The sequence below is a fragment of the Thermobia domestica genome, chromosome 14 (assembly GCF_964235325.1).
Source record: "Thermobia domestica chromosome 14, izTheDome1.hap1.1, whole genome shotgun sequence".
Classification (NCBI taxonomy): Eukaryota; Metazoa; Arthropoda; class Insecta; order Zygentoma; family Lepismatidae; genus Thermobia; species Thermobia domestica.
In genome coordinates, this window is record NC_137467.1 from 136,780,147 (window position 1) to 136,793,206 (window position 13,060).

At 35.9% G+C, this 13,060-nt stretch overlaps 1 protein-coding gene across 1 annotated transcript in view; it reads left to right on the plus strand.

Moving 5' to 3' along the window:
• alka (glycine receptor subunit alpha alkaliphile) overlaps window positions 1-13,060 on the plus strand; it is a 100,482-nt gene that overhangs the window by 44,015 nt on the left and 43,407 nt on the right. The window contains exon 6 of the mRNA XM_081738885.1: window positions 12,279-12,419. Coding sequence (XP_081595011.1) covers window positions 12,279-12,419 — 141 coding nt within the window. The remainder of the gene's footprint in view (window positions 1-12,278; window positions 12,420-13,060) is intronic.

Consider the following 13,060-nt stretch of genomic DNA (forward strand, 5'->3'; position numbering starts at 1 on the left):
CTAAAAATACAATCCCGTTGTGTGTTTTTTCTTTTAATATTAATTTGTTATGTTAGTAAAAAATGAAGCAAACACACCTACCGAGGAAAGATGGTAAGGTAATCCTTTATATAGAATTCAATATCGAGCTTCGATCTCAATGTATCAGTTTGCAATTCCAGTGCAACTAGCTATTTTTATCTTTATTTCTTAATTTTTCTTCTACATCTGTTAACATTTTTTAAAAGAACTTGTTTATATCTTCTATGATAAGGAACTTGTTTCTGACAAAAACAAGACTAGTTTTCATATCAAAACTGTGATACCTAAGTAAATTGAACAGATATTCGCTACTATTCGAGAATTGAGTTCTTGCATTTGACAACAATCAAGCAATTTGTACTGGAATTTATTTGACCATTTGCTTTAGCATTGTCCATGTGACCTTAAACAAATGCAACCTAAACATAATTTATGAATGTAGTATTCAAATAGAAGGTCAGCTTATTAAATTTAACTACCATCATCATGAAGTCTGTTTCCAACAAGAAATATTTATTTTAAATAATATAGTTATGATCAGATTTTGACGCTCTGTACAAATGCACGTGTTGCACATATGGTAGAGCCGGCTCTGCATATCATATATCTAGTCGACAAATTATTTATATATGATATTTAGAAAAATACTATTGGGCAAATTAGTATTAGTTTTTACCTTTATAGAAGTTATTTGCATTTTATATTGTACGTGATATTAGTTTCGTACTTATGGAAGGAATGCTTTCATGAAAAAACAAAATTTCATTTCTACTTTTATTTCTTAGTTGATATTGATGAAACACTGCTGAAACTCGAATTGTTAGTAGGTATGCTATTCATATAAATTGTAAAATATTTGTAGGGTATCAGTGGCTAGCGTTTAATTTATGTTGCATTTTACGGTGATTACAACTACATAAAAATACTTCATACTTAAATAGACGTACGATGCATTACAAATGACTATTTGAAAAAAAAAACGAAATTTAGAAAAAAAAACGAGAGGCAATGTATTTTTTCTAAAAAAAACGTACATTTCTGAAAAAATACGAACGGTTTTTTTTTTCTATTTACAACACTAGCTGGGTCGGCCGCTGCGCTCCTCGTCGGTGACGTTTTCTCTACTAGCTGCAAACTTTCGACATCATTCTGCGACATACTGACGACCCATTACAATCTCTCCGTAAACCTTTAACCAGCTGCCGGTGAATTTCAGCCGTGGCTATATGTTTTACCCACAGAAAACAAATAACTGAGCTGATTTCTTTGCGAGACCAGTTTTCCAAATGAGTCGCCATTTGTGTTTACCTACAACTAGCGCCGTAGGTGCGGGTAGCTGAAATTCTGCACAGTTGCCAACTCCTTGTAGTAAAATTAATGTGCACTTCTCATTCCTCTATAACAGACGACATTCCAGAGATATCGCCATTGTAACCTTAGTTTTTGATCTTCCCTTGTATATAAAAATGAATGTTTGTTTGTTCAGTATACATATCCACACCGTTGCCTTGGTGTACTTCAAAGTAGAGATGCAAGGGCTCGGAAAAAAACCGGCTTTTTTGGAAAAAAACTCGGTTTTTTCTGCTTCGCTTTTTTGCTTGGGAAATTTTGGGCTTTTTTGAAAATTTTGCTTTAAATTGATAATGCAGACTTTGTTTCGCTTCTCTACAATAAAAAACTCATTTAATTTGTGGTTGATGCCGATAATAATATGAAACCTTGAAAATAAACCCTGAATATCAAAAAGATTTGTTTAAAATTCTTAACATATTTACATCATGAATTCCAAAGGATTAACCAATATATGTAATAATATTTTAACCTCTTATATATAATAAGTACTTTAAAAATGTACTAACTAGCAAATAACTAGCAAAATTGTATGTAATATTTTTACTTCAAGAGCTTCGTTTCGGGTGGTTCTGTACATTCTTGAAATTTTTCAGTTAAGTTTTTTCGTATACATTGTATGAATATTTCGAACAAATTTTTCACTGATTGATCACATACGTAATAAGCTGTTACCACCTATCAGGTGCTTCGGATCTGCAAAATCGGTAAAGCTCCAAATTGTGTAATGCACTGACTTTTCCTTAAGCTTGTTCAGAATCGGGAAAGTATCGATTTTTTTGTTCATGGATCATATACGTAACAGACGGTTCATCTGAGCAGGGGCGGCGGTTGGACGTTAAAAGTGGGGGGAGGGGGGCAAGACAAGATCTGAATATTTGCACATAAATGTTACTTTTCCTGGTTGTTTCTGACATTTTGTTTGACGAAAGGTTGTATAACTAATAGGATACTATCTTTTTCATTTAAAATACCGTATATCGTAATTCATATTTTATTAAGTAAATTGACCAGAGCAAGAGCAACGCCAGTAGCTACTAGCCCTTTGTATTCTTAAACAACGAAAGTGTAAGAGGAGATTTGATTCCTTGCTGATGAACATCTTAAAATTCTGTCTGGAAAACTGTGTATCTAATCAGATTATTGAATAACAAATTTGCAAAACAAATAAATAGAAAGGATAATATTAATCATAGCAATAAATAATGATTCATGTTTTGCAAAAGTCATCTTGAAACAGGGATTAATAAACAACTTAATTTTTAATTTCACACATGCTATTAAATGTACGTTATTACTCTTAGAAAATGAAAGACAGTAAATACTACAAGCATATGCTACGACATTTAAAGAAATATTTGATTTAGCAACTTCCCGAAACTTGTTCGTTGCAATTAGGTGCAGTTTTCACTTTCTTGGAGCACATCAAAACACAACAATACTTAGAATCACTCCATACTCTAGTTATGTAAAATAATCGTAAACCTAGAATTATGTTGAATTTACTAAATTTAATTGTATATACACTCGTACACCCCTAACATACCACTTCACTCGTATATTACACTACAAAACAATGGAAAAGGTAGAAGTTGTTTCTTATTACGCTGTTTTCCCTTACATTTTAGGAACTGTCAACTTTGTGCAAGTAAAGAATAACTCGTGAAAGACTTTTTTTTTCGAAATGTTCTCTCAATTAGTTTGAAAGCGGCTGACTAACATATCGAGCCCTTGTAAGAAGTGAAAGTATGCTGAAATTGTTGTACTCCAATAGGTTAATTTTGGGTTATTTTCTGTGGCAACCAAAATGCAATTCCTGTAGTTTTCTTTAGTCCACGGGAACACAACCAATACGCACTCGCCGAACGGAAAATATATGGCACCATTTTTTATATGAACCAATAATACAGTAGGACGTCGATAATCCGAACTAATTTGGACCACAGGTAGTTCGGATTTTCAAATTCTTCGGATTTTCGAAAATGACCAAGGAAATGCCACTTAGGCTTAACTATACTGTATGGTATGCTCTTTTATCGATACAGTGTTTATACAGTACATACAGTAACTACAATACCGTACGTAAAGCTACATGCACTTAATGTTTCTGAAGAACCTGCTCGTACACTAAATTACATTGTTCTTGTAACTCACACTTTAAACTTAACTTATTTAGGCCTAAGAGAAAATAAAAATAAAAATATGTATGACAAACAATTACATATAAATGAGCTTTTGTACAAACATTGACTTCACAAAAGTTTGTGTATCGCTAGCGTTAAGACAAAATGTAAAAAGCTCCTAGGGATCGAGTTCGGATTTTTGACGTTCGGATTATCGACGTTCTACTGTACATACAAAAATTTTCCATTTCTAAATAAAACTATATATATTAATGGGTTACTTCAAAAAAGTGCGGGGCAACTGCCCCCCTTTGCCCCCCCCCTAATCGCCGCCCATGCATCTGAGCATATGGTTTCCTAGGCTGTAGAATATATAACCACCATCACGGTTTACCCAGTCCTGAAGGCTTCTGAATTTTTAACAAGAAAATTCAACATATCGTTACATAACTTTTTTTTTTTACCAAAAAGAAAAACTATGGAATATATTTAAAAAGAGTGGAAGAATCAATGACTGTTCCAATTCACAAGAAAGACGACAAAATTGATTGTAATAATTATCGAGGCATTTCTCAACATTCCGTTAATAAGACTGACCCCACACGCATATGAAATTATTGGATATTATCAGTGTGTATTTAGTCGAAATCGATCAGATATTTACCATTCGACAAATACTCGAAAAGAAATGGAAATATATTACCCAGTACATCGACTGTTTATTGAGTTTAGAAAGGCTTACAACTCGGTTAGAGGGATATTTAAATGAATCCCAGAGTCCAAGTAGAAAAATCCACGTCGAGATTGGCCTGAAACAAGGATATGCGTTATTGCCGTTATTATTCAGCTTTGTTCCGGAGTACGCTATAAGAAAAATCAAAGATAGAAACCAGGGCCTAGAGTTGAATGGTATTCACCAGGTTATGGTGTATGCTGATGATGTAAATCTAATAGGAGAACAATCGAAAGAAATGCAGAGGCTTTATTAAACGCTTGCAGGGACATGAGTAAATGCAGAGAAATCTAAATACAAGGAAGTATTAGGAAGTTCACAAGGATCGTAATATGGCAAATTATGAATGCGTTAAAATATCAATTAATACTTTCGACACAGTGGATACTTTCAAATATCTTGAATCAGTATTACCAGACCAAAATCATACCCACAAGGAAATTAAATGTTGACTGAAATCATCAAATTCTTGTTATTATTCAGTTTAAAATATTTTGTCGTTGCGAATTCTGTCAAGGAATTTAAAGCTTAAAACATATAAAATGATAATCATGCCTGTTATGCTTTATGGTTTGAAACATGGTTGCTTACGCTGAGGGAAGAACGCAGACTGAATTTATTTGAGAATAAAATTCTGAGACGAATATTTGGACCTAAGAGGAACGGGAATGAGGAATGGCGGAAACTTCATAACGAGGAACTACATAATTTATACGGTTTACCAAACATCGTTAGAGTCATCAAGTCTAGGAGGTTCAGGTGGGTAGGTCATGTAGCCAGAATGGAAGAAAGTAGGAACGCTTTCAAAGTTTTAACTGAAAATCCAATCGGGAAACGTCCATTAGGAAAACCTAGGCCCAGATGGGAGGACAATATTAAGATGGATATAGCAGAAATAGGAATACAGAGTAGAAACTGGATTGAATTGGATAAGGACTGAAGTCAACGGAGAGTTTTGTGGCCATAGAGAAAGAGAGAGAGAGAGAATACATTTAAGTTAAGCTCAACAAACATGAGTGAGTGGTTAGCTTTCGCGCTTCTATCGTGAAGTCCGGGATTCAACTCCGCATTCGACAATTTTGACAAAAGTTTTCTTAATACTATCTGTGAATATAGAGATAATGCGTGTACTATGTGTCCTGGCCGACTTCCTTTCTAATCGTTTTTAAATCTTTGTTATTACTAATTACCAGCACTGATGGATTTGCGAAGAGGGTTAGGGGTGGGGATGTCTTTCGGATTGAAGCCTCTACCCCGAAATTACGGAATTTCTAAAACAAACTAAATATTAGTTTTGCCTTTACTCATAAACTTCAAGCTATCCTCAAAAAATAAATAAATAAATAAATAAAATAAATAAAAATAAAAAAGCCCCTCTTAAAATACTTTTCTAAATCCGCCACTGATCATCAGTATAAAATGGACTTCAAGGTTATATCTGGAAGATTATAGCTGAATATACAAACGAAACGAAATATTTGTTATGCCTGTACTCATAAACTTAAGCTCCTCTTAAATAAAAGTTAGGAATTATTAGAAAAACCAAACATTATTCAGAAAAATCCCTCCCAAGTGTTTTTCTAAATCCGATACTGATTATTTCTACCAAATGGTATTCAAGGTTGTGTCCGGAAGATTATTGTTAAATCATTGCACAGCTACAGTATAACGGAAATGTGGAAGTACACTCTGATGTATATATTGAAAAACATAAGTTTAATTATGTGCTAGAAGCTAGGGTTCTAAGCTCTAAGAAATGAAACACGGATGACTAAAAAGGAATGTCGATGATTCAGAAGTTAAAATAAGGTTAAACAGCTTCTAAAATTGCCCTCAAATACTACGTACTTTATGTTTACTTTAATTCATAAACCATGTGCTCCATCCATTATGATGGTGAATTCCAGAGCGAAATATGGCATTCAGGTCATGGAATCATATTTAACTTTAGAGTATACTATAAGAAAGCTATTTAAACAGAAAAATCATGAAAATGAAAAAAGCCAAAATTTCCAAAATTCTCGTTTTTTCCCAAAAAAGCCGGCTTTTTATATGCAAAAAACCATCGATTCAAAAAAGCTGGCTTTTTTGCATCTCTACTTCAAAGTAACTTTATCGAAGAGACTATAGTCTAAAAGAAACCGCAAGCTATATAGATTTTTTTTTTTTTTTGGTTCGTGTACTAAAGAAGAAGAGAGGGCTTCAAAGGGAAAGAAGTAGTTTAAAATTTAGTGAAAAATAGAATATATATATTAGGAATTCCTCATGTTAGGAAGACGAAACTCGGTATGAAAACTCATTTTGAAAACAATTTGATATACACATATGACTTAGAATCTTTTAAAAAAAAATAATGTTTGGATAAGACACCCTTACGGAGGTAGAAAGGGATGCAATGTAAAAATAATAGAAAATGACGGATATTTCGAGATCGCTCAGGTGAATAGTGACACCCCCGATGCCGTTTAAATAGTCCAAGTTCAGTCTTGTCGTGAGGGTATGAGAAGTAAAAAATAAGATGTCCAAGTTGGCCGATATTAGTGAAATATTTCGGGGGTCGTTAAGCTGATTGGTGATCGTCCTGACGAGATATAAGCCCAAGTTTAGACAATTAATTTATTTATACATATTTCTGTTCACTGCCGCCATCTGTGGCTTTAAGCCCGTCACGTACGAAGGATAACGTCCCTCGGCGAACACAGTATTCGTGGAAAGCGTGAAGGAAGGAAGAGCCTAGGACGTGTATCTTAGGTGCCATCCCGAAACTTGTCTGGTGTGAATGAGGAAAACCCAGGAAAAGCTTCACTTAGATTATTAGTATGTCTGGTCTGGAAAAGCTGTTACACCTTTTCGTACAGTTTTTCGACCGAGTGTTCCCACTGGGAATCGAACCTGGTGCCACCCAAGTTTAGACAAGAACGTGTATATCAGCAGGCCCAGGAATTGACAAGATCAACGCCGAAGTACTTACTGGGTTGTTATTAATTTTACTCAATTTTTTATATTCTCATAGGAATAACGCTGAAGGCGTCTCCCAGTTTTATTTATTCTACTCAATCTCCAATATTGTGCATCAACATTGTTCTACTCGTGCGAAGCCAGGCACTTTAGCTAATAGAATCATAAATATGCAACAAGAAACGGGCGATTCAATTAAATAAAATAAAAGTTAACGTTATTACAGCCAAATGGTGCCATTAATGATGGAACCTGTTGAACCATCTTAGATCTTAATATGAAATATATTTTATATAGAGGGAGACCGAAAATAAGTTTGCTCAGGCGACTGTGGACAGAAGTAGGGATGCAAGACAAAAAATAGCATGTGACATTAAAAATCAGACGTACCTTTATTTTTCCACATAAATACCACGTACACTGAGACTTTTGCCATACCAGTCTATAAGCTTCAAAAAACCTTCCAGGAAAAGTTCCGGGCTCTGCATATGGAAGAAGTGTCAAACAGCTTCTCTGGCGGATGTTTCCATTTTATCGATGCGGCCTTTAATTCGGGCGTGAAGTGATGGACCCACGTTTCATTCCCCGTCACAATCCGGAACTAGTGATGAGCAAATGCAAGACCAAGACCAAGACCCGGGTGGTCTTGGTCTTGGTCTTGGTCTTGCACATTCAGTCTTGGTCTTGGTCTTGCACTGGAACCCATGGTCTTGGTCTTGGTCTTGGTCTTGCACACCCAGTCTTGGTCTTGGTCTTGGTCTTGCATGCAAGAGTCTTGCAAGTCTTGCATTTAAAAAATCTCAAGCTTTTCATAGGTAAATTTTACTATGGATATAAGGGACAATAAACTCTACAATGCGCCAATAATAACGGAAATACAATGAATGTTCCTAAATGTAATATAGTTTAAGTTTGTGTAAGCATCATGATAGTGTATAACATAGGTGATGACCTTTCCTTTTTTAATGGGTGCCCACGCTTCACTACTTGTAAAGATATGCCTAAATAACAACGTTTCGTAATCTATTTATATTTTTTAACAGATCCAACACTCCACTGGTTCCCAAACTGGGGAGGCTACTCCTGAGACGCATGAAAGAAAATCAAGACGGCACAGATTATTGAAATACCATGAATTGCAAAATTATTTTTACACTCTAAAGGCGTCAGATTTTTCTTTTCAACCACGATTAGCTAATACTTATATTAATCAAACTTCCAATTAAATATCGAGATTTTGTTTTTCTGATTCCAATATTTACTCTGTGGGGCAGAAACATTGACATTACGCAAAAGTGATGAAAAATTGCAGGCTTTCGATACATGGGCATGGAGGAAAAAGGAGATAATTAGCTGTGTTGAACGGACAACGAATGAGAAGGTAGTCAAAAAATTAGCAGTAGGGGGGAAATAGAAGAATTTTAGATATTGTTAAGAGGAGGAAGAGGAACTGGTTAGGATATTGGCCGAGGAGGAACTGTATTATGAGAGACGTGCTGGAAGGTATTGTGGAAGGAAAGAGATGGAGGGAGCGAAGGAGACTACTTGAAGGAAGGTATTAAAACAAAAAATTGCTACGTCAAGACGAAGAGGCTAGCTAAGGACCACCGAACGTCGAAGCTTCTCAGTTGCAGCAAGTAACCTGCCAATAATGGCAGAATAACTATTATGAAGATGATGATATATTTTGCAATATTGATTAAAAAAAGAGAGAGAAAATTAAAATAATAATAATTATTATCAAACCTCTTAATATTTTAGAATAATTTGAGTGAAAACTGAAAACGATTCAACTGTCTATGTCTTTTGTGTAAATTCAATCTATATAAATATTTTTGACCTGTATTGGAAATACAAAATAACGGCATCAAACTCAAAGTTATTTGAAGTTTCACTTGTGAATATGGATTACTAGCATCAATTACCCACTTCGTTCGGTTAAACTTAAAAAAATAATAATATACTTCGTTAGTCAGTCACTTTTTACTATTAGTAAAGCGCTCTCTGATATCGGTCATTTTCGATTATTTCTATATTTCTCTCCCCAAGTTGCGGGGCTGAATATGAATTTAAACGGCATCAGAAGTGTCACTGTTCGTCTCAGAGACACCACAAACTAAGGATTCGGCACTAATATCGGTAATTTTCAATAAACTTATATATCTCCTTCACCCCAATATTGCGACGTGCTGCATCAGAAGTGTCATTGTTCATCTCAATGACCTCGAAAGCCATGAGTTCGACATTGATAATGGTAATTTTTAATAATTTTATATATCTTGTTCCTCACCCACGTTGCGGTGCTGAATTTGCACTTAAACGGGATCGGAAGTATCACTGTTCACCTTAGCGACGCCGAAAACGATGGATTCGACACCAATATTTGGTCATTTTTGATCATTATTATGTATCTCCCTCTCCCCAAGTTACTGAATTTCTTCGTAACGGCATCGAAAATGTCAGTACTCAACTCAGCGAACTGGAAAATATGGATTCGGTTGTCATTTTCGATCGTTTTTATATATATCTTCTCTTCCCTCCGCCAAGCTACGGGGCTGAACTTGGATTTAAATAGCATCAGAAGTGTCACTGTTTATCTCAGAGACCCCTAAAACTATAGACTCCATTTTAATATCGGTCATTTTCGATCATTTTTAAATATCTTTCATTCCCTCTCCCCTCACCGTCAAAGTGATATAACAGAAATCACCTCAGGTCCGATCCTCATCTATGTTAAAATGAGATCGAGTTCGGTCGGGTGATTCACGAGTTATTAAATTTTATTTATTTTTGTACATTTTCCATCCCCACCTCCTACCCTAAGTTCTACCGTCAAAGTGATTTGATAAAAAAAAAAAAATAAATAAAAAAAAAAACCTCCCCAAGTCAGAACCTCATCTATGTTGAAAATTTGATCGAGATCGGTCGGCTGGTTCAAGAGATTAGGAGTCACAAAAATAGTCACTTTCAATTTTATAATATACATTTGTTGTTGTAGTATAATGTTATATCGTTCAATCATCGATGTGCCGTATACCTAAGGAGGCTAAAAGTTATATTAATAAACAATTATTCAATGTATAAGCATCCACCTATGAAATCAAACTTGCGGACACATGCACTAAGTTTTTGTCAATGTCATGAAAATGTTATTTCGATATTAGTTTTAAGAGCACACATTGAAAATTTCCAACGGATGCTTGAGTCTCAGAGCCAAGCCCATACCCATGTAGTTGACACCTATGGTGTACGGTATTACCTATGTTCAATGCTACATTTGTCTTTAGTTTTGGGAGAACACCACTAATATACTTTGAAATGAAATGAAGTATCTAGTTTAACGTCCCAAGATTGTGCACCAAGGCTAAGGGAGACAGTGATGAAGAGAAATGACTGAAATGGTGGAATAAAGAAAGTAGTAGGAAACGAAAAAATACCGAGAAAACGCACGCACACAGTGCTTGTCCACCAAAAAAAGCTCACACGGTGCGAGATGATCTGTGTGGCTTGAAAACGAGTAATATTTACAGAAAACGCGAACAACCAATTCAGAAAACGACATACTGTTGCTATAAGCTACAGGGGCAGATCGACTCACACGGATTGCATAAACTACTGGGAACACATTCACTCCAGCTGCATTTTTACTGAAGCCAAGAAGTTCAAGTGATAGATGTAATGATATTTCCCCTTCCTTTTTACATTCTATAAAAATTTTAGTAATACCGGTACTTGTGCAAGACTCTTGCGCAAGAGTCTTGGTCTTGGTCTTGGTCTTGCAGGTATGGTCTTGGTCTTGGTCTTGGTCTTGCACCCTTGGTCTTGGTCTTGGTCTTGCATCGGGATTGCTGGTCTTGGTCTTGGTCTTGGTCTTGCATGCAAGACTCTTGCAAAAACTGCAAGACCAAGACTCTTGCGCTCATCACTATCCGGAACAGAAAGTCACTGCCATCATGATGGTAACGCACGAGATGTTCCAGGCCGATGCCCATGTGGTTCGAGGTCAGTTGCCGAGGCACCCATCATGCTGACATTTTCCGGTAGCCAAGCATGTCTTGGGTGATCTTGTGAGCTCGCGCATGTCCGATTCCAAGTTCCGTCGCTACTTCATCGATGGTGACACACTGGTTCGCTTTAATCATGTCACTCACCATCCTGACATATTCGTCTGTAGTGGACGTACACGTCCTACCAGGTCTCGGAGTGCCCAGCACTTGCTGCCGTCCCTCACTGAATTGCCAAAACCATCTCAGCACCATTTGTTTCAACATCAGGCCCATTGACCTTCACGAGGTTATGGATTTCTGCTCCCGGTACGCCATGTGCCCATTCATAGCGAACAACCGCTCGCACTTCCTTCTTTGACCACGACGCGGAAACGTGCCTTCCCTCCATAGCTACTATTCTCAGACTGAAAGACTCGTCTCCGCTTTGCGCAGGCGCTGCGACGGCGCCATCTGTCTGATCGCGGGCGAAGGATACCCAATTATATCTTGATGTGTTGCTCGTGTAACTGCTGTCTTGTTTCCTCCATTACTGTTCGTTCTCCTGAGGAAAACGAGAGAGGAAACTTACTTTCGAACTCCCCCTCGTAAAATTTTTCTTTCGTAAGATACATATTTTTCGAGATATTTGCAAATTATATTTTGGATGGACTACCTCTATCTATTATTGGTTAAAACATTTTAGTTTGGGTGTATATGGTTGGAAAAAGCGCTAATATATGTAAGAATACAGGTACGGCCTAAAAAGATTTTACAGCAGTTATTTGGATAGTACATTTCTTGTGACCTAATTGTGTCTACTCTTATTTCGTAAGTTCTCGTTAGAATACATGGAAGACTTCGGCCTAAATTGGGTTTAGAGAAAATTATTTGGACAGTATACTTCTTGTAATCTAATTGTATGGCTTACTGTTTCTTCAGTTCTTATTAGTACAGCTAGTAATCATTATAATCGTGAAGCACTTCCAAACATTACGACATTATTTAGTAGAAATTTCTGACTAATTGTATCAAAAGCTTTTAATATATCTAGAAAATAACACCTTGAAAATTGCATCTTAGACGATCTGTTTTCATTATTTATTTCAGTTTCGTATCATGAACAGAAACTTCGTCTAGTGTGGGGAGAAGACGGTGTAACGGTTAACCCTGACTTAAAACTATTACAGTACAATGTAGGACAGCCATTGGACATTGAAGAAACCAGTGGCTATATGCTGGAGAAGGAAGGTAGGTAATTTCCTTTACTATAATTCGACTTTGGATGACACCAAATTAAAGTACATACAAAATCAGATTAGTTCCGTCCTATAAATCTCCATACCTGGAAAGAAGGGATAGTAAAAGCAACAAACAGTATAACTTACAGCTGTTAGGTAGTCTGAAGCACAAGAAATTGTATCAAAATACTAAAAAGAAATGACTCGTACCAACTATTTCCAGATATCGTATCAATACAGATTATATCAGTAACAACCCATTTAACAATTCTTGCCACGCAGACTCTTACAGATGCAAATGTTATCTTGACGACAGCTGTACACTGCCTTGCCTGTTGAAAGACATCTATAAAGTCGATTCTGACGTCATGAATGGGGAACAGATTAGAAAGCACAGATCTATTCTTCATTTAGATACGTATACCTTTTCTGTATATAATGATCGGGAAGTCATTATGAAACAATCGAAACCAGAAATGTACGATTCGTATAGCTTTATCATTTTTAAAGACTTGAATTTTATTGAACCAGTTAGGAAATATTACTTTCATTCTAAGTATTCTATTACAGGGTTTCTCAATATGGAAGTCGAGAAGAAAAGTGGAAGAGAGAAAGATAATTAGAATCTAATACCGGAAAATATTTTTAAAT